We start from the raw sequence: 27,266 nt of genomic DNA, 5'->3' as shown, positions 1-27,266 counted from the left end.
TTTTCTCCTTCTCTTCCTTCTTCTTCATATGTGAACTTGAAAAGGAAGAAATTGATTCTGGTTTGTTATTTGTTTCCAAATTGTGGGTGGGTTCTTCTTGGCTACTCTCATGGCACATACAGAGGCTGTTAAGATATTCTTCTCAGATTTTAGGCTGAAGAGCTGGTTGTTATAAGACATCAATTAAATAATCCAGAAGCCTACAAGGAACAAGGAAGAAGCTGAGACAGGAGCCACCACCAGTGGGGAAATTTCATCTCTGCATAATTTCTTCTTTGTGTCTGCTAACACCGCTAAGCCATGGGGCCAATTTTTTATGTCTGGTTTCCAATTTTTAGGCCTGCCCATCACTCCAAGCACATCATGGACTGTCCCACCCCTAACAGGTATATGGCTTCTCTCCACCACCCTACCCACTGGCTGTCTGTGGGAGCCACATCTGAGCTTGTCCTTGGGCTCCCATGGCAATGACTTCAATGCTGTTGGCTCAAAACAACAAAAGTGATCCCATGTGGAAAGACTCCGACTGTGCCAGGACTCACCTTCACTTCTGAAAAGTATGGGACGCCCCCAGAATCTCCAGTCTCAGTATTTCCACATTACACTGCTTTCTAAGGAAGGGGAACGGGGGTCCAGCTCTCAATCTCACCTACATTATAGTCCTAACTGCCCCACAGATTACAAAAAAAAATCAGCATGTTACATTCCTAACATCTTCCTCTAGTTTTCATTTGATGCAACATTTCAGATAGGATACAGTAGTAGAAAAAGGAGGTTAGACCCTTATGTTCAACTGTCATCTTACTCAGAGATCCTGCCCAATCTGGGTCTGATTTTTATGAAGAAAGAAAGTAATTTTCTTTACAGAGGTTCACCTACCTCAAAATCCTGTTTGGACATGAGGGTTCAGATATTACTCCCTCAGAAAATTGGCTCCAGAGAGTTAACTAATTCTTCCTGCTTTACAAATTTTTAGCCAGGTGAACCTCGAAAGAAAAGAAAAGAAAAGAAAAGAAAAGAAAAGAAAAGAAAAGAAAAGAAAAGAAAAGAAAAGAAAAGAAAAGAAAAGAAAGAAAGAAAGAAAGAGAGAGAGAGAGAGAAAGAGAGAGAGAGAGAGAGAGAGAGAGAGGGAGGGAGGGAGGGAGGGAGGGAGGGAAGGAAGGAGGGAGGGAGGGAGGGAGGAAGACTTCCTTTTGTTTTAATTTAAAAAATTGCATTTACTTAGAAGCATTCAGAATGTCAACAAAATAGCTGCAAGTGCCCAGCTGGTGTGGCTCAGGGGTTGAGTGTTGACCTATGAACCAGGAGATCACAGTTCAATTCCTGGCCAGGGCACATGCCCAGGTTGTGGGCTGGATCCCCAGTTGGGGGTGTGCAGGAGGCAGCCGATGAATGCTTCTTTCCCATCACTGATGTCTCTCTCTCTCTCTCCCTCTCCCTTCCTCTCTGAAATCAATAAAAATATATATTTTTTTAAAAGCTGCAATTGTTTTTTTGCAATTACAGAATGGTATTCAGTTAACAGAACAACTATTTCGCATAAGCTGCATTAGCAACAACTTAAGATGAAAAACGGTCATCCCCATATATAACTAATTAGAGCTGGGCATCAACAAGAACCCACTTTAAGTTTCCATGCCAATTTAGGACTCCCATAGTGCACTAGGCAAGGCTGGTGGCTATGGAAACCACCACCAGGGCCCTGGCTGGTGTGGCTCAGTTGGTTGTGCATTGTCCCATGTAGCGAGAGGTCCCGGTCAGGACACATGCCCGGGTTACAGGCTCAATCCCCGATAGTGGGCATGCAGGAGGCAGCCAATCAATGTTTCTCTCTCTCTCTCCCTCTCCCTTCCTCTCACTCTAAAATCAATAAAAACATATTTTAGAAAAGAAAGAAGGAAAATAGCACCAGGGCAGGGCTACCTAAAGATACATTGGGTAGTGCATTAACTATACAAAAAAAAAGACATTGTACAGTTTAAAAACAAATCTTTCACAGCCTTACTTCTCAATTTTTTTTTTCTTTAAAAGGAGTGAGTTGTGTACAGGAGGTTAAATTTCTTTATAGACAAGAAAAAAAATTGTGCTAGAACCAGCTTCTTCATCATCTTCATCTTCTTCATCTTCTTCCTCCTCATCATTCTTTTCTTCTTCCTCGTCTTCCTTTCCTTCTTCTTTTTCTTGCTTTTTCAGCCCTGACGACTCCCTTCTTGCCGCACCAGGCTCTCCTTTAGCTTCGAATGCAGCAGTATCCTTCAGCTCAGCAGCCTTCCTGTCCGCGGGCTGCTGGCCGCCTGCAGCACCGCCTCCACGTCTCCCCCAGCTTCTCTGCAGCATCACCAATGGACAGGCCGGATGCTCTCCTTTGATTTTTGCTAACAACTTCCTGGTTCCGCCCCAACTCTCCCATAGCAGGGCTCTGTGTCCCTGTCCCCTCCCATATTTATCTCAAAATTTAGGCAGAAAAAAAGGTTACTCCTTTTTTCCAACTGTTATTGTTCTTTTCCTTCAAGGACTTCCAATTTGATTCAACAAGTAGGGATCGGGAGCCTGACAGGTGCACAGCTCCCTGCCAAGCACCGGCCTCAGCCTTCACACTGGCCGTCCCGGCTTCCCCACCGGCCCAGGGACAGAGAGGAGTGAGACGGACTCGCTGTGCTCCACAGCAGCCTGTGCCTGTCACTGACACAGCACCCGTGCCACACACTGAAATCCCGTTCTTCTCTCCCACTAGACCGCAGCCTTTAGAGAGGAGGGACCACGCTCAGGCACCACTGCAGCCCAAGCCCCTGTCACAGCTCCTGGTACAAAGCAGGTTCCACGGGACAGGTTAGTTGAACCGTTACCGAACAGAAACCGGTTCCAGAGAGGTCCTGGCTTAGCTGTAAACCGGTGCTCCCGTTCTGGCCACCACCACATCCTGAGGACCCAGCATGCACGCTGATGCTTTGGGGTCTATAGTTCCCGACTGGATGCATGCCGTGGGCGGAGTCCCGGCAAACCCTCTCCCAGGACCACGTGGGACCGTGTCTCTGCAAAATGAGCCATCGCTATTTTCCCTTTCCGCCTTCCTCACAGCCAGAGACAGGCGGGTGAGGGTAAGGTCCACCTGACCTTGAGACCAGGATGCCACTCCGACTCCCACAGTCAGTCAGCTGGCAAAAACACCTGGCCTTCCTGCCTGGCAACCCGAACATAGAACATAGCCAGGTCTGTCTCCCCCATCCCCGCCCCCACCCCCCCCACCTCACCCCCCAACACACACACACACACACACACACACACACACACACACACACACAGGACTGGTCAGACTGGTATTTCGGGTCCCCACCACTAGGGGTGTGGCCTCCAACCGTGCAGCAGCCCCACCTGAGAATAATCCGAAGGTACTCAATGCCCTCCACCTCCTCGCACTTGATGGACAGGAGCAGGTTCCCCAAACTGCTGCCGGTACAGTAAAAGTTTAGATGATCCTAGAAGCAGAAATCGGGTGTTAGCAGGGAGGAGGGGGACCTTCCAGGCACAGCCCCCCAAATCACCTCCTTCACCAGGAGTGAGAAGCCCCACAGCAAGGAGGAAGAGCAGGATGCGCCAGCTGTGGCTGCTATAGATGGGGAGGAAGAGAAAGAGAGGGAGGAGGAGGAGGAGGAGAAGGAGGAGGAGGAGGAGGAGGAGGAGGAGGAGGAGGAGGAAGAGGAGGAGGAGGAGGAGGAGGATCACAGAATTGGCTCCAATGACCAAATCTTCAGGCTGTCTGTGCCAGGCACTGGGCTAACTGCTTAGTGCCCATTATCTCCTTTAACCCACACCACAACTTTATGGGGGCAGCTCCCACGTCAGATGGAGAAAACATGTGCAGGGCGGTTAAGTCACTCTCCAGGGTCACACAGCTAGTAGGCGGCAGATCCAGGATTCAAACCCACACACGCCTTGATGAAGCTCAAGTGCTTCCCCACAAGACACTGAGTCCACTCCCAGCCCCAGGGAGCAGGCCCTGCCGGTTCAGGCGATTTGTGAGAATAAGGAAGGGGCAGGGCCTGGCACCTCCACCACGCGGAGCCGGGAGATGGCTGGACAGTGGGTCTCACCCGGCTCAGGGGGCGCACCCAGCCTGCTGTATTAGGGCGGGGCCTGGAATCTGCATTTTAACAAGGCGGGGAGACAGGGGGCTCCTGATCCATCTCCTCCCGGGAGACTCGGCAAAGCTGACGGGCCAGCCGGAGACTACCCGGAGCCTGCCCTCGGGACTTCTGGAACCTGGCAAGGCTGAAGGGCGGGATATATTTAAAGAAACGGAACTGTCCCGGTTAAGCAATCAGAGGCTCAGAGCACATCCCAGCACAAGCACACGGGCCCGGCTGAGTGAGGCCACGAGGGATTTGTACTATTTACATGGACACGGAGACTTCCAAGGAGTGAGAATGTGTTTTCTCCTTCCACCCTCCTTCACCCCCAAACACTACCTATTCCACCGCCTCCCTGTGGTGGTCCCCACAAGGACCCACCACACTGAGCGCCCTGGGCTCCTGCACACCCCTGCCCCCTGCCCAGGAGCAGAGCCAGGCAGGCCTCTCCGAGGAGGACAGAGGCAGGCAGCGAGGGAGGGGGAGGGCAGAGAGGGGGGCACTGGGGAGGGACGCTGGGTTCCCCAGGCAGACCCCCCTCCCGGCAGCCGCGTTCACCCAGGCCTGGCTCACCTTGCCCAGGAAGTGCCTGCGGTAGGCCCGGGCTTCACTCTTGCACTCGAGCTTGTAGCCAAAGGTGCTGGGGCTGAGGCTGTCCTCTTCCTCCTCCTCACAGATGCTGCTGCCCAGCGAGGTCGGCGTGCCCACGTTCTCCGGGTCCTCGATCCAGTAGCCCCCAAACTGGGGCAGGACGATCAGGGGGTACGGGCCTCCCTTCTCCACAACCTGGAGGCAAAGGGAGAGTCTTGCCCTGCAGCCTGCCCTGGTCTGCAGGGGGAGTGGAGGGGCACCAATGGTATCCCCCCCAAATCTGAGCTACTCCACAGGGGGACCCCCATATATAAATCCAAAGGTAGTAACATGAACCCCTCCTCCAAGACCCACAATATCTCCAACTTCGGCACTCCTGATTTATTTTTATTTCTTTGTCTTTTTTTAATATTTTTTTTAATTGATTTCAGAGAGGAAGGGGAAGGGAGAGAGAGATAAAAACATCCATGATAAGAGAGAATCATTGATCAGCTGCCTCCTGCATGCCCCCAACTGGGGATGGAGCCTGCAACCCAGGCATATGCCCTTGACCGGAATCGAACCTGGGACCCTTCAGTCCGCAGTCTGACACTCTATCCACTGAGCCAAACCAGGGAGGGCTGATTTTTTTTTAAAAAGCTGAAGTCACAAATGGGAAAGGTCTCAGGCCCTCAAGTCCCAAGGCTCTCCCCACCATGGGGCGGCAGAGAGACCATCACCATCATCACCATCAGCTCCCCCAGCCTTGCCCCCGAGACAGGATCCAGGGGGCTCCTACCTCGTCGATGCTGGGGTACGGGATATAGTCGTCCTGCAAGACAAACACACAATGCCACCGTGAGTCCCAGCACGGCCCGTGAAGCTTGGTCACTATTTCCCTTCCCTCCCCCAGGCCTCGGGGGAGGTGTTGGGGGCCTGGCGGGCTGCACCAGGGCTTCGGGCGCATCGGCGGGTGAACAGCCTAGAGGCAGCTTGGGCTCTGGCTTCTCTCGAGTTCTTCCCCGAACGGACAGAACCTGAGTGCAAAGGGGCCAGCGGAAGATGCAGTGCAGAGGAAGGAAGACGCAGGACACAAGGCGCTGGACCTCACACGCATCCTGACACGAGCTGCTCTCCCAGGAGGCTCCCACAGGGAGATGGGCCTGGTCCCCCCCCCCCTCTTCCCGGGGAAGGGGGCTGACCTCCGGGGGATAAACTGCACTCCTGGGCCTTGGAAACAGACCCCGAAGCCGAGAGCTGACTGCCTGCGGGAGCCTGGAGCAGGGCCTGCCACCCCTACACACTGTGCGGTTCGCTCACAGGAGCAGGTGTGCGGGAGCCAGGACACACTGCAAGCCTGGGGTCTCCCCCGAGGCCTCCACCCCAGCCTGCTCTGCAGCTGCCTAAAGGCCTCGCTTCCTGCTCCCCGTGCCCTAGTCAACAAGGTGCAGCCACTTCAGTGGCTCCTGGTGAAAACCAGAGTTCGATGGAGTAAGACAGCGGACCCCAGCATGCTGGCCGCTCCCCCTGCCTTGCTCTCACCTGGCCCCCTCACGGGGCCCACCTGGCTGCCACCTCGCCCACCCAGCCCACCTTGTTCTTCTGGGGTCCCGGCTTCTGCTCTTCAAGCTTGATCCCCTGCAGAAACAAGGAGAAGAGGATCCATGGACAAGCAAGGGTCACAAAATAGAGATGGCACGGAGGAGTCCCTCGGGAGCACCCGCCTTAGCCGGGGGTCAGTGGCCATAACAGCAAAGGGCTGCCACGCGCTGGGCCCTTGCAAGTCACACACCTCGTCACACTCAGACCTCACAGCAGCCTGTTCGAGGCAGCGGGGCAGGGGGTGAAGAGCCTGGACTCAGCCAGATCACCAGGGTTTAAATCCCAACACTGTCACTTATGACCTTATGACCTCGGGCAAGTCACAAAACCTCTCTGTGGCTCAGTGTTCCCAGCTGTCAAATGGGAACAGCAAGGGCACCTACGATGGTGGTGACGGTAAAATGTGGAGAACAGGTTAAGCCCGTGGAAGAGTGACGGTATATAGTAAAGGCTATGACTTACTGCTATCCACGAGGTAGGCAGTATCATCATCATGGTGTTGAAATATCGCCCCCCCCCCCCCGCCGTCTCCCAGAGGATGAAGTGAGGGGCAGAAAGGGAACCCACGTCTGTGGGGGTCAGAGCCCGGACTCTGCACCTCATGCCACACCAGCTCCACCCCCTCCCTGGTGGGAGGGCCCACGGGCGGCAGGCAGGTGGCCTCAGCCTGGTCCTCATCCTGCCACTGCCCTGCTATTAGTGACGCTTCACAATGCTAAGCCTTCTGTAGTTTCCTCTGTGAAACGAGGATTCTCACACCCGCCCGCCCCCTCCAAGGTGTGTCCCTGCAAGGAGCAGACACCACGGCGGGGCCTGGGTTAAACGGCTCCCCTGCAGGCATCGGGAAGACTCCCTGCGGGGACAGTGCCTAGACCTTACGGTCCAGTTCCCACTTAACTGGGTTTTGTGGGCGGAGAGCACAGGGCGTTCCCACAGGCACGTGAGTCAATCCACATCATCGGCGGGACAACCAGGAGAGAAGAGGGTCGGGAAGCAGCTGCTGCCTCGTCATAAGACGCACTCCCTCCGCCAGCCCCTCCGAAGCCCTCAGCACCTTTTTACCAAAGAGGAAACCGAGGCCCAGGGCGGAAGCTGCCTGCCGGATGCCACACCGTCAGTGCGTGGAAGGGCCTGGCTTTGAAGCCGGGCCATCCGTCCACCAAGTGCATGACCAAATCGCCGAGCCCACGGGCTCAGGGTTCCTGCTCACTGGGCAGACTTAGACGGCGGCTCCTCCGGCCGCGCTGGGCTGAGTCACCCTGCGGCCCTGGTCAGGTGGGTGGGGGGCCCCTCCCACTGGGCAGGTGCTCCTCTCCCCACACAGGCAGGAAACCACCTGGGTGGCCTGCAGACCCTGTCCAGGGAGGCAAACTGGGCGGGTGGGGAAGGGCCTGACGTCAGAAGTTTGTTTTGTGTGTCCTGCATGAGTCATCCCAGCCTGGGAACAGCCCCTGGGCCAGAGAACAAACCTCCTCCTGTCCCCTCCCCTCCGCCTGGACACAGCCACTGCTGTCCCCTCCCCTCATGATCTCTCCTTCCCCCCCCCCCCCGCTCCCCCGTGAAGAAACTGGGACTCAGGGGGGTCGGACGGCTTGACCAAGGTCACCCCGCTTCAGCCTGTCAGCGTTAGAACTTGAACCCAGCACGGAGGGGACCCAAAACTGTGCTGCACAGGACCTGTGCCCTTCTTCACATTCCTAGCCGCCAGGACTGGGGTCAGGAGTCCTGGGTCTTAGTTTCTGCTCCTCACAACTCACAGAGGGCCCGGGCACCTGCCTGCTGAGCTTCAGGCCCACACTGCAGCTCGAGGCCAGATGGCACCCACACTCAGGGGCAGAATCCCCACGTGGGTTTCCTACACACAGAGGAGCTGGAAACCCCGGCCCCTCAGAGGCTGGGGCCCAGTGGGCACAGGGTCGGGACCTAAACACTGAAGTCTGATCTAAACCCCGAAGTCTCCACTGACACGGAGTCGGCAACCGCCCCTGGGGTGGGCTGCCGTGAGGACACCGGGGGAGCCACAGCCAGACACCCGCCCTGCAGAGGCTCCCGATCGAGCTAAGAGGTCCAGCCCACGGCCTCCAAACAACAGGACAGCACAAGGCCGGTTACGCAGGGCTGAATCATGCGCTCGAACAGAGAAACGGGCTGCTCCCTGGGGGCGAGGGATGGGCGGTCGTGGAGAAACCAGAGAGAAGGCAGGGTGCGCTGCGGACGCCCTGCCAGCTGCCCAGACTGCCACCACTCCATGGGCTCGGGTGAGACCCGGCTTTCCTCCAGCGGACGGAGCGCTCCGTTATATAGGCACTCGCTGTCAAGGCACCTGCCATCCCTGTGCCCGCCACCTGGTTCCAAGTCCCCTAAATGCGTATAAATATATATTAAGTTAGCTGGGAGTCCACACTCTGCTGGGCACAGAGGCGGGTGTTAATAACTTGCTCGTGGTAATGACACAACCACTACGAATATTTTTCTCTCAAACCAACCCTCCTCTTCCCCATCCTTAGGGAGACCTGCTTTCCGGGGAGGACCTGGCTCGCTCACAGCAGCAGCCCTCTCAGAAGCTCCGCCTGCGTCTCAGGACGGCAGTGGGCACCCTGCGTGCCTTCCCTCCTATTCCAGACCATTCCTATAGACCCTTCCTTCCTTGCGCCTGGAGCATCTACTTCAGGTAAGAAGCATGACAGAATGACTATGCCTTCTGGCTCGGGAGCTACTTGCTAGCCATGAGCCCTTGAGTGTTTTATTTAATATCTCTGTGCCTCAGTTTTCTCACCTGTGAAATGGGAATGGTGGTGATAACAACAACATACCTGCCTCCTGGCGGCCTTGTCAAGAAGAAATGAGATAACACCTGTCAATCTCTTACCCCAGACCAGTGCTTAAAATATATGCGCTATTATCAGTGTGTTCTTGCCACTCTTTCCACCTGCATCAATTATACCTTCTGGACCTCTCCCCATATTCCTGAGAGCCCGACCCCCTGGTGATGAGCAATTACAAAGGCCCCCAACCGAAACACTGATTCTATGCACTGCCCATCAAGTATTTACAAAAATTATCTCGTTTCATCCCAGAAACGATGCAAGTGGACATTTTCGTTCTTCTATCTTTATGGAGGCTGTGACAGTGATTTATTATAAGAAACTAGAGGCCCGGTGCACGAAATTCGTGCACGGAGGGGGGTTGTCCCTCAGCCCAGCCTGTACCCTCTCCAATCTGGGACCCCTCGAGGGATGTCCGACTGCCCGTTTAGGCCCGATCCCACTGGGATCGGGCCTAAACGGGCAGTCGGACATCCCTCTCACAATCCAGGACTGCTGGCTCCCAACTGCTTGCCTGCCTGCCTGCCTTCCTGATTGCCCCTAACCGCTTCTGCCTGCCAGCCTGATCACCCCCTAACCACTCTGCTGCCAGCCTGGTTGATGCCTAACTGCTCCCCTGCCAGCCTGTTTGCCCCCAACTTCCCTCCTCTGCCGGCCTGGTCACTCCTAACTGCCCTCTCCTTCAGGGTTGATCACCTCTCAACTGCCCTCCCTTGCAGGCCTGGTCCCTCTCAACTGCCCTCCCTTGCAGGCCTGGTCCCTCTCAACTGCCCTCCCTTGCAGGCCTGATCCTTCTCAACTGCCCTCCCTTGCAGGCCGGGTGCCTCCCAACTGCCCTCTCCTGCTGGCCATCTGTGGTGGCCATCTTGTGTCCACATGGGGGCAGGATCTTTGACCACATGGGGGCAGCTATATTGTGTGTTGCAGTGATGATCAATCTGCATATTACTCTTTTATTAGATAGGATAGAGGCCTGGTACAGGGGTGGGGGCCAGCTGGTTTGCCCTGAAGGGCGTCCCGGATCAGGTGGGGGTTCCCTTGAGGCGTGGGGCGGCCTGAGCAAGGGGCCTGTGGTGGTTTGCAGGCCGGCCACGCCCCCTGGCAACGCAAGCAGAGGCCCTGGTATCTGGAATTTATTTTCCTTCTACAATTGAAACTTTGTAGCCTGGAGCGGAGCCAAGCCTGGGGCTCCCTCCGAGGCTGGCAGCCATTTGTGTTGGGGTTATAATTGAAACTTTGTTGCCTTAAGCGGGTGAGCCCAGCCAGGGTGTGCAGAAAGCTTTGCTTCCCCTGTTGCCGGCGGCAACCCTGGCCTGCTCTCTCAAGCTCCATTCTGCCGCCATTTGTTTGAATTTGTTTACCTTCTATAATTGCAACTTTGTAGCTTGAGTGGAGGCTTAGGCCTGGCAAGGACAGGCAGAAAGCTTGGCTTCCTCTGTTACCTAGGAAACCTTGCTCTCTGTGGCTGTAGCCATCTTGGTCTGGGTTAATTTGCATACTCGCTCTGATTGGATGGTGGGTGTGGCTTGTGGGCGTGGCTTGTGGGTGTGTCGGAGGTATGGTAAATTTGCATATTTGTCTATTATTAGATAGGATATGTATTTTGGCCTTTATCCCGTTCCTGGCACGGAACTCCTAAAACCCTTGGAATTTCCTAAGTGACAAGAGCAATGAGAGAACTTGGGAGCAGTTTTGTTCTAGGGTCTGGTCTTTCGTCCTTGGTTCCTGCAACAGCTCCAGAGCCATAAAGGCGAAAGGAGTGTTCCCCATGAGTTTGTGTTAGTGAGTTTATGTTAATGGGGTGACTTCTGGGACTTTCCTAAGGATGGGAGCTGATTGACAGGGGAACCCACCAGCCACTCCCACTCGAGGGGGAGGGGAGAGAAGCTGGAGGCTGAAACAATCACCCACAGCCGGTGATTTTATCCATCATGCCTAAGTAATGAAGCCTCCATAAAACCCAAAAGGATGGGGCTTGGGGAGCGTCTGGGGTTGGTGGGCCCGTGGAGGTTTGGAGATTGGGGCATTCAGAGGGCATGGCCGCTCCGGGCTCTTCCCACAGGCCTTGCCTATGCTTCTCTTCCAGCTGGCTGCTCCTGAGTTGCATCCTTCTTACCATAAACTGGCAATCTGGTAAGTAAACCGTTTTTCCTGGGTTCTGAGAGCCACTCCAGCAAATTCATTGAACTGGAAAAGGGGGTCGTAGGGACCTCCTACTTATAGCCGGTGCACCGGTCAGAAGCCAGGTGGCAACCTGGACTTGGACTGGCATCTGAGTGCCCTGTGGGAGCTGACACTACCTCCAGGGAGACAGTGTCAGAACGGCGTGGAACCCAGCTGGCTCACAACATTGTCTGGTGGGGGGAACACAACCACACATTTGGTGTCAGAGTGAGGGGAGAACGCGTCTGTTAGTAGACAAAAAACAGGAGCGAGCGGTTAGAAAGGGGGAGGAATTTGGCAAGCCAGCGTTAGATGCAGAGTTTGAACTCAGGTCTGTCTCTCGCCCTCCGCTCTGCCTCCCAGACACAGAATGAGGCCCCCACGAAGGGGCTTTCTTTCCGGCCCATTCCAGGAGCATCTCTCAAACTCTCCCCACATCCGTGGGGCCGATGGCAGCCCGTCCATCCACTCTGCTGGGGTTTCTGTTTTTTATCTTCTCCCTGGTCTTCGGCAGGAGCCGGCCCGGAAGCCACTGTGCCGCTCAGTGTGGAAATGGCCTCGGGTTGTCCGGGCCATTGGGACGGTGAGTTCCCTCTTCTCTGCCCCTCCCTCCAAGGCGCCCACGTTCTGCCCGTGGGTTCTGCCTGGTGCGGTGTCCCCCGAGGTCGCTGCAGCACCCCCGTCCCCCAGGGCTCGGCTCTCCCCCTTGGGGATGGATGCTCACCTGCATTTTCTCCAGCATCTCGAAGAACTCCGCCGACTGAAAGACACAAAGAGGGGAGAGAAAGGTGGGGTGTGAGCCAGGAGGTCTGCTGAGAAAACCGCCTCACGGACCGTCTAAAAGCTTCCTTAGCCCAGGGCTTTCCCGGAGACAAAATGTATTTGGATCAAGAGGGAAGGTAATTTGATTTTGCCTTCGCAGAGCTGCAGGGCCAGAACACCCCATACAACAAAAGGAAAGATTAAACATGGAGGCTGGCAAGTGCCACGGGGAGAGCAGCCACTCTGTCTCTGTCAGCAGAGAGGAGCGTGGGGGCCTCTGGGAAAATCCGAGTTCCCCAGGGAACCACGGGAGTCGGCCTCCGGCAGGGTTCGTGTTCGGGATGTTTACAACCCAACAGTGGGGCCAAGGTGTCCACCACGAGCAGTTGTCCAACTGCTTTGCCAACACAGCCCTTCCATCTCCTTATACAAAATCTCACTTGGAACTCTAATACAGAAAAGAAATAGAGGTTGCTCAATGGTTAGAGCACTGGCCTGCGCACCAGAGGGTCTCAGGTTCATCAAAGGCGCGTCACCTGGGTTGCAGGTTCGATTCCTGCACCCAAATAGGGCACATGCAGGAAGCAACCAATTGATGTGTCTCTCTCACATGAATGTTTTTCTCTTCCCCCACTTTCTCTCTCCCTCCCCCTCCCTTCCACTCCCTCTCTAAAAATCAATGGGAAAAAATATTTTCACTTCTTGGGTGAGGATTTTTTTTTAATATATTTTATTTATTTTTTACAGAGAGGAAGGGAGAGGGATAGAGAGCTAGAAACATCGATGAGAGAGAAATATCAATCAGCTGCCTCCTGCACACCCCCTACTGGGGATGTGCTCACAACCAAGGTACATGCCCTTGACCGGAATCGAACCTGGGACCCTTGAGTTCACAGACCGACGCTCTATCCACTGAGCCAAACCAGTTAGGGCGAAGATTTTTTTTTTTAAAGGCAATAGAAGCAGAGCCACCCTGGCCAGGGCAGCGGTGGGGCCTGGGCCCTGGATATGCCGTCCCTGCCTGTGGCTGCCCCGTGCCTGCAGCTGGAGAAGCACAACCTGGAAGCCACTAAACGGCATCCTCCGGGGGCCCGGATGGGCTGTTTTAAAAATCTCAAACTACGTAAGTCCAAATAATTATCCTACTTGGGCACCACCTTTGTCAACTCCAGGTGAGTCAAAAAGGAGAAGGAGGAAGTGGGATGAAGATGTGAGGGGCTGAAAGTTCTAGCCTAACAAAATAAACACGGGTTTCCCCACTTCCCATTCTGTGGAAACAGCCACATTTTCTTGTCTGAACCCTGGGCCCTGGCAAGCCATGAGTTCATGAGTGCCCAGACAGAGAGGAAAAACCAGAAAGCAGAGATCAGGAGGACCAAGTGTGTCCTTGTCACTTCTCCGTGCAGAGCTAGAGCATCCAAACGTTCTCCCTTCCTCTGCAGGCATCAATGGCCAGGACCACCTGGAGCCCGGCTGCCCTCAGAGTCCTCAGGAGAGAACCACCATGGGAGGGTCCCTCGTGAAGTGACCTGGGGAGACCCAGCCCTGCGGCAGGCTCCAGATGGCCCCTCCCAGGCCGAAGCTGACCTGACAGAGGCAGAGTGTCTCTGACCCACCAGCAGTTCAGGTTGCAGGGTCTGGAAGCCCCATGTGTGCATGTACATTGTTTTAAAAAAGAACAACATATTAGACTTCACCAAAATGAAGAGTGTTTGTACTTCAATGGACAATCCACAGAATAGGAGAAAATATTTGCAGGTCATATGTCTGATAAGAGATTTGTATCTAGAATATATTTCTCCAAGGAAGTTATACAAAAAGACAACAAGAACATGCAAAGATGCTCAACATCAATAATCACTGGGAAATACAAAACAAAACCACAATGGGAGACCACTTTACACCCACTGGAATGGCTATAACCAAAAAGACAACAATAAGTATTGGCAAGAAAAAAGGGAAATTAGAACCCTCGTATACTGTTGGTGGGAATATAAAATGGTACAGCCACTGTGGAAAACAGTTTGGCAGTTCCTCACAAAGTTAAGCAAAGACTCACCATTTGACCTAGCAACTCCACTCCTGGGCAATATACCCCCAAGAAAAATAAAAACATATGTCTACACGAAACTTGTACACCAATGTTCACAGCAGCAACATTCATAATATCCAACAAGTGGAAGCAACCCAAACGCCCACCAACTCATGATTAAACAAATACTGCAGATCCATACAATGGAATCGTACTTAGCCATAAAAAGGAATCAAGTACTGGTTTTGTAAGGGAAACAAAAAATGTGCAAAGGACATGAACAAGTTGCTCAAGGAGAAAGATAAAATGACCAAGAAACACAAGGAACATGCCCAACCCTCCTGGTTATTAAAGAAATTAAGATAAGATAGCATCTTCCATCTATCAGATTGGCCAAGATTAAGGAGAAAACCCAGTGCCAGCAAGGATATGGAGCTAAGGACACAGGGGCAATAGGTACATGTGCACCTGGCACAACCTTTCTGAAGGGCAAATGGGCACTGTGAGCCCAAAGTCTAGAACGTTCGCATATTTTGGTCCAATAAATCCACTCTAGGAATGTACTCTACAGCAATATTCGAGCAACTACACAAGGATATGTATACAAGAATATTTGTCACAACATCGTTTATAGGCACACAAAAAAAAAGGCACAAACAGCCAAAGTATCCACCAGTGAGGGAAAGAATAATACTGCATGGGAGTAAGCTCATACAATCAAATACTATGACAGGAGATCGGTGCTGATTCTGTTAGCACAAATATTTACAACGTGTGGCTAAGTGAAAAAAATAGTCTAGAGCATGATCCCATTTTTTTTAATTAAATGTAAAAAACCTATTTGGATGAATGGATAGAGATAGATTCATGGATACATAGATACATGGATGATAGATAGATATAGCTATATCTGCATGTAAATATACACATGAGTCATCCAGAGAAATAGATCTTGAAGGGTACATGCCGAAATGAATTACAGGTTAAGGATAAACTTTTCCTTTTTGCTTCCCCCACCTCCTGCTATAGGCCCTTCCGCCACTTTCATGACAGGGTGTGTTCAGAGACACAAGGACAGCCTTTGGTGCCCAAAGGAAGTCCCTGGATTCAGGCCAACTCGTGTCCAGGTCTGACCTTGGCTTGGTGTAGTATAGACTGCAAGGCTCTCCTGAATCACCCCCAAATTCCGTCACTCTGTTATCCGTGCCAACTGGCAATCAAGCAATATTTCAGGTGTATTCTTAGACAATGCCCTTGTATTGGTTAATCCAGTGGTCGGCAAACTGCGGCTCACGAGCCACCTGCGGCTCTTTGGCCCCTTGAGTGTGGCTCTTCCACAAAATACCACGTACGGGCGCGCACGTACAGTGCGATTGAAACTTCATGGCCCATGCGCAGAAGTCGGTTTTCGGTTCTCAAAAGAAATTTCAATTGTTGTTCTGTTGCTATTTGGCTCTGTTGACTAATGAGTTTGCTGACCACTGGGTTAATCAGTTAACCTAACCTAATAAGCCCCTGCAAAGCATGGACTGGATGCTGGAAATACTAGGCCAGGGCCCAATTTCCAGGGTACTTGATCTTAGTTACGAGACAAAGTACCCAGGGTTATTTTACAGATGACCAGTGGTCCAGGGGCAAAAAGCACTTCTGGCTGAGTGGTCAAGTGTATTAGTTCTCTATTGCTGTGTAACAAATGACTCCAAAACTTAGTGACTCAAAACAATTTCTGTGGGTCAGGACTTCCGAAGTGGCTTAGTTGTGTAGTTCCAGCTCAGGGTTTCTCCGCTGGTTCCAATAAGGATGCCAGCTAATCCCTTCACCTTCTTTTATGCAGTCCCTCCCCTCCTGCCCCCCCTCCCAACACCTGTCAGTCTGCTCCATGTATCCATGCCTCTGGTTCTATTTTATTCATCAGTTTATTTTGTTCATCAGATTCCACATATAAGTGAGATTATATGGCATGATCTCACTTAGCAGAACAATATTCATGGACATCTTTTATTTTTTTAATGTATTTGTATTGACTTCAGAGAGGAAGGGAGAGGGCAAGAGCAACAGAAATATCAATGATGAGAGAGTATCATTGATCGGCTTCCTCCTGCATGCCCCACACTAGGGATTGAGCCCACAACCCGGGCCTGTGCCCTGACCGGGAAACAAACTGTGACCTCCTGGTTCATAGGTCGACGCTTAGCCACTGAGCCACGCCAGCCTGGCTTCATGGACATATTTTAAAACCACCACATCAAGGGAAGCTTCTTGCAAAAGGTGGAATCCCAGGCAGACCTTAAAGAATAAACAGATCACTTGACAGAGAGGTGGAGAGGGTATTGCAGGCAGTGGCAACTGCGTGGGCAAAGGGGGGGAAGGTGGAGAATCATGATGTGAACTGGATGAACTTGGATCAATCTGGATGGACTGAGGCCTCTCGGTCAACAGCCTGAAGATCAGACGGGAAAGAAGGGCTGGAGTCTAGGCCTGGGAGTTCCTGAGAGAATGCCAGAAATGCAGGCTTAACCTGGAAGGCAGTGGAGAGCTACTGAGGTCTGGGTACAGTAGATACAGGATGCAGTAGAGTCCAGTGGTCAAAGCCAGGTCTGGGAGTGGCCACCGGCTACTGCCCAGCTGTGGGGCATGTGGCAAGTTACTCAATCGCAGTCCCCTCACCTGGAAACGGGAGGTGTCACCCCTGCCTTTCAGGGCTCAGGTGAGGCTGAAGTGAGAGCGTGGACAAGACGTTCCGGCCAAGGCCTGGTGCACAGCCAGCGCTCAGGAAATAGCAGAAGGAACTACTGGAGAGCTCGCTCTGCAAAAAGCCCTGTCCTGTCGGGGACCGGCGAGGAGTTTCAGGTTCATTTTTCCTGATTTGGAACACTTGGCTTTTCTTGACATCATTGGTTTTCCCAGAAACGGGTGTTTAAATGAGTATTAAAATGGGTCTGTGTTTCCCGAATGAAAATGAGATGCTCCAGGGGCTGGCACAGCTGGTGAGAGAGAAGGACCGTGATTCAGCCTCAGCCCCGAGTGACGCACTGGATGGGCCACTGGTGCCAGGACAGTGCCAGGGAGCAGAAATCGGCCCGTGGCAACCTGACCTCAGCCAGGCTGGCTCTGCTGCTCGGGGACTGGTTGAACTTTCCAGCCTTGGCACAGAGCAAGTCTCCTTTTCCACCCAGAAGCAGGGTGACTCAGGCCAGCCTGGAACAGTGGCTCTGGCCACTCGGACCCACCCTGGTCCACACCCCCTGAAATTGCTGCACACAGCCCAGGGCACACAGCAGGCACTCAATAGATGCTCACTGACTCACTTGTGTGGTTCCACAAGCCCTTTAGGACAGAGTGGAGCCCTGCCCGGGGCACGCTTTGAAGGGAATTCCCCCTCCATCAGGAAGCCAGGCACTGGGTTGTCTCAGGGAAATGTAATCCGGCCTCCTCATCAATAGCAGCATCCACTCAGCTGTCTAATGTATTATTAGCAACAGCTGTTGCCACTCAACTCAGAACCCCGGCCAGCATTCCCCCATGGGCTCCTCTTTAACAGCCAGTAGTCAAGTAGGCTGTGAAATAATCGCACAGAGCTAGCGCCCAGCCAAGGAAATTGCAGGCTGGTCCCCGGGGGTTCAGTTCGGATTCAACCCCTGTCGTCCACACCTCCCGATATAGAAACTGCCCGGCCTCCCCTTGGAAGGGCAAAGCGAGTCCTTGGCGGGGAGGATGCTGGAGGAGGTCCGAGGTAGCAGGAGCAGAAGAGCGCAAGCATCGCAAGGCCAGTCTTGAGAAATCTTCCCGATGCCCCTACTTGCTCTCTGGCACTGGCCCCTGCCCAGCTGGTGAAGGAGCAGAAGCAATGGCATGTTCCAGTACAGCAGAGCCACTGCCTCCCCCATCTCCACCCCGTGCCCTTCCCGTGGCAGGAACGGCCCAGCCTGCCTCCCTCTGGTCCACAGCAGCTCTACCCATGGTCACGGCCTTCCCTGTTCTTTCCTCCTTGTTGCATCCAAGCCCAGGAGGCCCCCACCAATAGGCCCCCACACCCCTCCTCCCTGACCCTAATTGGAGAAGTGGCACCCACTGCCACCCACCACCGCTCACAGCACAGGACACCTTGGAGCAGGGCTAACAGGGAGACCACGGGGCTGTGGTGGGGTAACGTGAGCCAGTCTGCAGAGCCTGGCATAGCAGCCCACACAGACCAGGCTCCTGCACGGGAGCCACTGCCTCCTATCCCTGCCCACCCGAACCCAGGACACACACGAGGGGCAAAGGCATGTCAACAGCAAGGAGAAACACTAAAGAGACGAGGATGGAGGACAAGGTGTCTTCACCCCACACAGGTCCCAGGAAAACGGGATGGAGATGTGGGCTGCGCAGCGATTAGGGGAGGAGGAAAATGGGGTTCAGAGCAAGTTTCTCATCCCCACGGAGAAGGAAGACATCACACGGAAAGGATTTCTGGAGAGTTTTTTGGAAAGCTAGGGGAGCTAGAAACTCACAACACATACCCCATTGGGAGCCACATCCGGTAAGTCTTACAGCTGCCTAACCACGGTGCACACCGCACTGCCTGGGCTCTGCTGCTGGCTCAGCGCCCCATCCTCAGGGCGGGCAGGATGAGGGCCAGCTTGGTCTCCGGTCTGGCTGCCAAGGCCTTTGGAAAACATCGGGGTTATTCCCCCCAAGAAGGCAAAGAACGCAAGATCCTCCAGGGCAGGCTCTTTATTTTGTCCACTGCTGTATCCCTGGGCCTAGAACCACCTGGTACATAGTAGATGCTCAAGAAACGCTTGCTAAATGCATGACCGAATGCTTAACTCTGCCCAGCAAGATGAGGATGGAGCACACAGTGGAGGCTGAGTCCCAGGCATGGGCAGGCCAGTGTCCCTGCCAGTAAGTACAGTCTGTTCTCTGGCAACAGACTGTACCCCTCACCCTGGACAGCCAACCCTTCCCGCAACGGGTGCTCCAACAATGAGCTGTATTCAGACACAGGAGGAAGAATGGAAGGATGACTGGGTTTTTGTAAGACATCTTAAAAATTCAAAAGTCTTATGTTTAAATCTCTAAGACAGGATTTTAAAATGCAAATGACTACAGGTACCAGGCAAATAACATACAGGAGGGAAGGGATAATACGTAAAGATTGACTTAGCCATCAAAAACCTCCTAACAGTAAGTGGTGTTGGAGAAACTGGAAATCCTTGTGCAGAGGGAAGAAGTTGGACCCCTACACCTCCCACCATATACAAAAAGTTCCTTAAAGTGAAACAGCGACCTAACCTTTAAGAGCTAAAACTATAAAACTCTTAGAAGACAATTTAGGAGTAAATCTTCACAGCCTTGGATTTGGCAATGGATTCAGATATGACGCCACAAGAAACAAACAACAAAAATACAGCTAAATTGGACTTCATCAAAGAAATGGACATTATCAAGAAAGTAAAAAGACAACCACTAGAATAGGAGAAAATATTCCCAAACCATACATCTGATAAAAGACTACAATCCAGAATATATAAAGAAGTCTTACAGCAAAAAGACAAACAATTTGATAGACATTTCTCCAAAAATATACAAACAGATAATAAGCACATGAAAAGATGTTCAACATCATTAGTGGCTTGGAAATGCAAAATAAAACCATGTGAGATACCACATCATGCCCTCTAGAATGGCTATAACCAGAAAACAGAAAATAGCCCGGGCAAGTTGCTCAGTGGTTAGAGGATCAGCCAGCAGACCCGGCCCCGGTCCGGGCACTTGCGGGAGGCAACCACTCGCTGTGTCTCTTTCACATCAATATTTCTCTCTCTCTCTCTCCTCCCCTCCACTCTCTGTCTCTAAAGATCAATGGGAAAAATATCCTCAGGTGAGGGTTACAAAAACAAAACAGAAAATAACAGGTGCTGCTGTGAATGTGGAAAAATTGCAACCCTTATGCATTGCTGGTGGAAATGTAAAATGGTGTAGCTGCTGTGGAAAACACTTGACGGTTCCTCAGTAAGTTAAACATAGAGTTGCCATATCACCCAGCAATTCCACTCCTAGGTAGATACCCAAAAGAACTGAAAACAGGAACTCAAACAAATACTTGTACACAAATGTTGTTCACTTACACGCTGAAAAGCAGCACTATTCACACTTGTCAAAACGTGGAAACATACTGAATGTCCATCAATGGATGGATAGAAAAACAAGCTGTGGTATATCCACACAATGGAGTATCATCTATAATAATGAAGCGTAATATGCTAATTAGACTGGACGACCTTCCTGACGAAGCCGGGGCTGCGAGGGAAGCCGGGGTCCTGGGTGCCAGAGGGAAGCCGGTGTCAGCAGCTGGGGGAAGGAAGGCCTACTCTTGCACGAATTTCGTGCATCAGGCCTCTAGTATAGCCATAAAAAGGAATGAAGTGCCCTAACCATTTTGCCTCAGTGAATAGAGTGTTGGCCCGAGGACTGAAAGGTCCCAGGTTCAACTGCAGTCAAGGGTACTTACCTCGGTTGCAGCCCCGGCCCTGGTCAAGGCCTGTTCTCATGGACCATTCAGGAAACAACCAATCGGTGTATCTCTCTCACATTGATGTTTCTCTCTGTGTGTCACTCCCCCTCCTTTCCACTCTCTCTTAAAATCAATGGAAAAATAGCCTCAGGTAAAAATTTAAAAAAAAAAAAAGAAAAGGAATAAAGTATTGATACATGCTAGAATGTGAATGAACCTCAAAAACATTATGCTTAAGTGAAAGATACCAAATGGTTACATACAGGGCGGGGCCAAGGTAGGTTTACAATTATGAGTATGCAAAGCACAGAGTTTATTCTTGTATTATTATTTATTAGTTATTGTATTATTTCCCATATGAACGACGGTAAACCTACTTTTGCACCACCCTGTATGGTATGATTCCACTTCTACGAAATATCCTGGCTAGGTAAGTCCACAGATACAGAAAGCAGCTTACTGGCTGTAGCGGCCGGAAGGAGGGGAGAAGGAAGAGTAACTGCTTAAGGGAGTTTTATGGGAGGGTAATAAAAATATTTTTGAACTAGAGAAAATGGTGGTTGCACAACTTGGTGACTGTACTAGGTGCCACTGAACTGTTCACTTTAAAGTGATTGATTTTATGTTCTGTAAATTTCAGCTCAACAACAAAGATGACCTAAGAGTGGGGGAGTGAAACAATGGTGAACTGAAGAGCACACGCCCCCTTCTTAAAGGGGAAGCTGCTGCTTATCTGGTGCCGGGCTGCAAGCAGAAATACAAGCTCGATGTAACCAGAGTTTTCAACTTTTCAAGACAAACTTTTCAACTTTTCAGAAATCCAAATTTGAATGTGAACGCTCCCAATTCTTATACATTGATAACCAATCCAACTGTTTAAAGATCTCTATGTGGACCAGACAAAATACATCCATGAGCCAAATCAACCCACAAGACACAAGTTCCAAGCTCACCTCTTCAATAGGGAGCGACTGAATGTTTCCGAGTTAGAAAATGGGATGATAGAAGCAAAGCTTTAGGAAGCCCCAGGTATCCTCTGTTGGGTACCCGTGATGGGCACTGAGTCGAGCACTTCACAAATGCCACCCCCAAAGCCTCACAAGAGCCCAGGGAGGGGGTTAGAGAGTGGCAGGGCCAGCGTGGTTAAGCAACTGTCCGCAGCGAACACGGAAAAGGCAGAAGCCAGGTTCAAGTCCAGGTCGATCTGAGTTCACATGCATGTCTGACAGGCACCTCAGATTCAGCGAAGCCCAACAGAAGGCCCCCTAACTTTTTCCCTCAAACACCTTCCTCCACCCCCATCTCCCATCCTCCAGCCACCCTGACACGCAGGACAAAACCCTAAGGGTCATCACTGATTTCTCCATCCTCATCCCCCACTTCCAACCCACCTGCAAGTCTACCGTCAAAATACATCCCAAGACTGCCCTGGCCGGGTGGCTCAGTTGGTTGGAGCACCATCCCATACACCAAAAGATTTCAGGTTCAATTCCCGGTCAGGGCACATACCTAGATTGTGGGTTCAATCCCCAGTTGGAGAGCATACAGGAGGCAACTGATGGATGTTTCTCTCTCACATCAATGTTTCTCTCTCTCTCCCTTCCTCTCTCTCTAAAAATCAATAAAACATACCCTCAGGTGAGGATTAAGATATATATATATCTATATATATCCCAAGTCTGAGCACTTCTCAGCAGCTCCCCTGCCCCACCATCTCTCACTGTCCCTCACGGGGACCATGTGGCCATCACTGGGCTCCTGGCCTCCACACTACACCAACTACCCACACAACAGCCACATGGTCTTTCTGAAAGATAAATCAGGTGCCATCAGTCCCCAAGTTAAGACCCTGCAGTGTACCAGGGTCAGGCCATTTCTTTTTGGTGAGCGGACACCAGGCTCTCCCTGTCCTGGAGCCAGTGGTGACACAGCCTGAGATTGGGGAACTCCTTGGCCCAACCCCGAACAAGTGCCCTGTCACCCCCCACACTCACCCCTAACCTGTCATGCTGAGCTCCCCTGGAGAAAGCAGGACAACACAGCAAAGGGAGGAAGAAGGGAAGGGCCAGCCCACGCCCGGCTGCAGCAGGCAGGTCCGGGAATGAGGAAGAGCCTGCAGTCCTGACCTGGCCCCGTCAGCCCGGGCCCCCGTGGTCTCCGGGAGGGACACACAGGGCCTGGAGGAGCTGAAACCAGGGACCCACAGAGCCTCCTGGCACAGTCTTGCTCAGCAAAGTATGCTGACTCTCCAGGCCAGCCAGGAACATCACACATACCAACCCCGAGTGTCACACTAACCACACAGCCCCGAGGCTCTGAGACGGGACAGAGTCCCCTGCCAGGGCCACGCCGGGCACCACACATCCCCACAGGGCTGGCCGGACCAGCTCCGAGTGTTTGCAGCCAGGCGGAAGCCCAGCTGCCGAGTCCCTCCCTCTCTCGCCTTGGCACCCCCCCACTCCCTGCGCACAGCCTGCATCTGGCTGCGGGTCCCCTCAGGCCCTGGCACAGCGCCGAGAAGCCCTGCCAGAGGAGCGCAGAGGGGAGCCCTGCCCCGTCCCGTGCCAGGACCCCCACCTCAGTTCTCCAGGCCAGGGAGAGGCCCTCGCCCCTGACCCTGTGCCATGGCCTCCCAGGTCCCCCTCCACACACAGTCCTCTCTGGACCTGATGTCTGTTCCTCCTTCCCCTGCGTGACAGGCAGCTTCCTGCCCCCATGATAAGCCACCAGCCACCAGGGGCTCCCTGCCAGGGACAGCAGGAGGGGCCCTGGCTCCACCGCCACCCACCACGCCAGGCAGGGGGGGCCCCAGACCCACACTCCTCCACAGCCCGGGACACTCACCAACAGGTTCTTTAAGAAATCCATCATCTTCCACCGGGGCCTGTGCCCTGCGCGTCGGGGGGCCCTGCCTGCCTGCCTGCCTGGGCACCACTGTAGGTGTGGCTGCTACCACCCCAGCTGCTGCTGCTGCTGCTGACGTTGAACAACTTCCTTAAGATCAAACAAGGAACTACAGGATTTGGGTGTCCGCCCGGAGCTGTTATGCCACATTGACTAGCCCTGACCTTTGACCCTTCCTTGGCCAATGTTGTGTTTCTGGGGAGCCCAGGGCTGGTGAAGTCACCACACGTTGTATGTTATAAGGCAAGAGGTCCCTCCATGGGAAGAGGCACCATGTCAGCAGGTGGTAAAAGAGACTCATTTGGGGGCCGAGGAGAGTCAGGGTGCAGAAGCAGTCCGCCCTTCCATCCTTACCTTGGATGTGTTCCCAACACTCCTGGCCCACGGGATGCCGGAGGCAGGCAGGACTGGAGCCCAGGACAGCACAAGACCTGAAGACAGTACAAGTGTCTAACGTGTTGTGGGCCCAGTACCTAATGTGTCGTGGGACTCAAGGCAGACCCACGTGCATGGGTCCTCAGTTTTCCCATCTGAGAGTTGGGAGCCCTATGTGTAAGGAGAATAAAGGCAAAGCACTAAAAGAAAGAAAGCTGGTGCATTCACGCGGGCCTCACGGAGCCTATAATGTCTCACTCAAAGGTTTGAAGAGAGACTGAAACAGTGGTTCCTTTGCGGGTGAAGCTTGGGGAGGGGGTCGAGGGCAGAGCCGTAGTGAACAGCCTGGGTTTGGGTTTTTAATCATTGCATTGTATTACTTTGGCTTAAAAAAAAATTTTTTTTATGTTCTTTTAAAAAGAGAGCAGTCTCATGCCCTGTGGCCACCCCACAAGGAAAATTAAAAAGGAGGAAAGTGCATGGCAGGGGTCCTCAAACTACGGCCCGCCGAGGACATTTATCCGGCCTGCCGGGTGTTTTTGCCGCCGCTGCCTGTCCTGCTTAGCAGCCGACTGGTCCCGGGCCCGCAGTGCGCATGTGTGGAATGTGCGCCGCACTCTCCGACTCCCCTCCTTCTCTCTGAGGGACAGTGAACTGGCCCCCTGTTTAAAAAGTTTGAGGACCCCTGGTGCATGGCGTGGGGAGACTCGCACAGCATCTGAGGCTCAGGGCCCAGAGGCGCTCAAGAGCCGTGCTGTCAACAGGAGCACAAGTGTGGGGAGTGAGGGGCCAGGCCCCCGAGTCTCTTTCCAACACTGATAAACACAGCACTTGCTCTCGGACCTGTCCCAGCTTTGAGAGGAGAGCAATCTGCCCAACTCAGAAGGGGAAAAATTGAACTTTTTAAATCCCTCAAAAAAAGGCAGCATGGCCGGCAGGAGTGACTCAGTGGTTGAGTGTTGACCCATGAATGAGGAGGTCACGGTTTGATTCCCGGTCAAGGGCACATGCCTGGGTCTTGGGCTCGATCCCCAGTCGGGGGCATGCAGGAGGCAACCAATCAATGATTCTCTCTCATCATTGATGTTTCTATCACTCTCCCTCTGAAGCATAGTAACCTTCATCTGGTATAAAAACTGCGGTTTGCAATTTTAACTCAGCTATTCTTGGCTTCTATAAATATGTATGCTTGCTTAAATAATAGGAAAATAAGACTACTCCCATTCCAGAGAGGCCATAAACCATACCCCAGACAGAGTTGTCAGTGCTGGCACCACGCCAGGCCTTGAGATATGGTCTCATGGCCCCTTCCCAGCACACAGGGCTTCTTTCTCAGAAGGTCCGGAAGTCTCCTTCCAAATTTAGGAGACAAAGAACGGGAAAAAGTATAAAAAGGAAAGACTTCCTCCATGTAGGGGCCCAGAATTTGAGAAGCAATATTCCTCTGAGCCCGCTAGCGTAATAAAAGACTCCAAATTAATTCGGCTTAATAAGATGCCTTCTGTTAAACTCACTGATTTACAATACAACAGCTCTCCCTTCTCTCTCTCTCAAAAAAAATTTTCTAATAAAAAAGATCACATTGGGAGAAGGGATGCAGTCAAGGGGTGGGCAGGGGCCCAGCTGGGCTGTCCTGGATAAGCCCTTCTCTCAGGATAAGGCTCCTGCATCCTCAACATCCACTTTGACCCCTCCCACACTTGCTCTGGCTCACCTGCATTCCCGCTCAGAGCCAGTGGGTCATTTAGCAGGGGCCCCTCACACCCGCCATGCCCACTCCTGCAGCCCGCTCCCCAGGACATGCCATATCCAGAACACTTCTGCTGCACCCCCTTGTCCACAGCACCCCAGGGCCCAGGAAGCCTTGTGGTCCAAGCCCCTGCCTCTGTGCAGGAATGCACTCAGAGGCAGTGAGGAAGGAAAGAGACAGGAAACGAATCTACTGATCCCCCCTGGTCCAGGCACTGGCTTGGGGCTGGAGACCCAACAAAGACCAGTCTCAGCCCCCCTCCTGCTACCCACTCCCCTTTATTGGTCTGACTCCTGTAGGCCTCAGCTTGAAGATCACCTCCTCTAGGAAGCCTTCCTGGCCTCCACCCCTCCCCCAGGTTGTACTTCCATAGCATCCTACAGGTGCCCTGTCAAATCATTGATCTCTTTGTATTGTCATCTCTTTTGTCTGTTTTCCCGCACTTCATCAGAAACCTTTGCTCCCGGCACATAGGTAGGTACTGAGTAAGAACTTGCTGAATGAATAACCGAACGAAGGAACTGACTTCCACCTGGGGACGAAGACAATCAGAGAACTAAACCATTATAACCCAGGGGAAGAGGAGGAGTGGGGATAAGGAGCGCAGGGACACACAGGAGTTAGGCACTGGCTGTACTGAGAAGAAGACGCTCCAGAAAACGGTTACTCTCCCCGTTTCGCAGCTAAGGCCACAGAGGGTACAAGACAACCAAGTCCTGCATCGAAGGATACAGAGTGGGAAAGCCAATACCCAGGCCCAGGATTCATTCCCAGTGCCTCCCATTGGACTCTGAGGACTATCCATTTGGGGAGGAGGTGGGGCATGAAGCTCAGAGAGGTTAACTGACCTGCTTACGCTCACACAGCCTGTTAATCGCAGAGCCACGTGTTCTAGGGGGAAAAGAGGATCGTTCTGAGAGAAAGGAGAGGAAGAGGGGAGAGAATAGGGAGAGAAGGTATGTGTTTGCCTGTGTTAAACTCACAGGCAGGACAGACACTCACGGCCCGTGGCAGGGTCACAAGCAGCAGTGGTAGCAGGACCGAAAACAGGGGGAGCCCACAGGCCAGGGAGAGGGAGGCCAGACCACAGCCAAGCACAAAAGAAGGAATGAGGGTCAGGGAGACAAACGGCCATTCTGCTGAGGCAAAACTGCCCGCTTTCCACGGGCAGCGGCGGGGAGGGAGGGGAAGGCCTGAGCAAATCTCCCCTCTGTCAAATTAGCCTCCCGTGCTGCTGAATGAGACCTCCCTCCCTCCGACAGCAGAAAACCCACTGTTAGGAAGGCCCGCCGAGGGTAATGATTGGATTATGATATCCCCTGCCTGAAGCAAGGCCCGGGATCAGCAGGGTTTCCTTCTCGCCTGTAATTTCAGCAGCAGCTGTGCTCCAGTCAAAAGAGCGCGGGCCTGGGAGTCGGACAGACAGGCATCATCCAACGCTGGGAGCCTGGCCACCAACCTGCTGGGGGGGCGGGGGCCCCGTTCCCGTCATTTGTAAAATTACAAGCACCATCCCTCACCTTCCCAGGTGCTTCTGAAAATGAAATGAGGTGACAAACGTGAGCACACCCAACACAAGGACAGCAGCTGATCAACGAAGGTGGGCCGGCTCTGCCGAGTTTCTAGAATGTCACGCTGGGAGTAACTGGCACTAACG

General features: G+C 52.8%; 1 protein-coding gene across 4 annotated transcripts in view; it reads right to left on the bottom strand.

Annotated features, from left to right (window-relative positions):
* RAP1GAP2 (RAP1 GTPase activating protein 2) overlaps positions 1 to 27,266 on the bottom strand; it is a 149,668-nt gene that overhangs the window by 54,717 nt on the left and 67,685 nt on the right. For 3 of the 4 annotated variants that reach the window (XR_013815056.1, XR_013815057.1, XM_079797866.1), the window contains exons 3-7: positions 12,012 to 12,047; positions 6,291 to 6,335; positions 5,497 to 5,529; positions 4,701 to 4,913; positions 3,373 to 3,476 (exon numbers count right to left, since the gene is read on the bottom strand). Coding sequence is in view for 2 of the 4 variants with exons in the window: in XM_079797866.1 (XP_079653992.1) it covers positions 3,373 to 3,476; positions 4,701 to 4,913; positions 5,497 to 5,529; positions 6,291 to 6,335; positions 12,012 to 12,047 (431 nt within the window). In the remaining 2 variants the exon portion in view is untranslated. The remainder of the gene's footprint in view (positions 1 to 3,372; positions 3,477 to 4,700; positions 4,914 to 5,496; positions 5,530 to 6,290; positions 6,336 to 12,011; positions 12,048 to 27,266) is intronic. The other variant, XM_079797867.1, reaches the window with a different exon arrangement.

The sequence above is a fragment of the Cnephaeus nilssonii genome (assembly GCF_951640355.1).
Source record: "Cnephaeus nilssonii genome assembly, chromosome: 19".
NCBI lineage: Eukaryota > Metazoa > Chordata > Mammalia > Chiroptera > Vespertilionidae > Cnephaeus > Cnephaeus nilssonii.
Note: the sequence above shows the minus strand (reverse complement) of the source record. Positions and strands in the feature narration are given on the sequence as shown.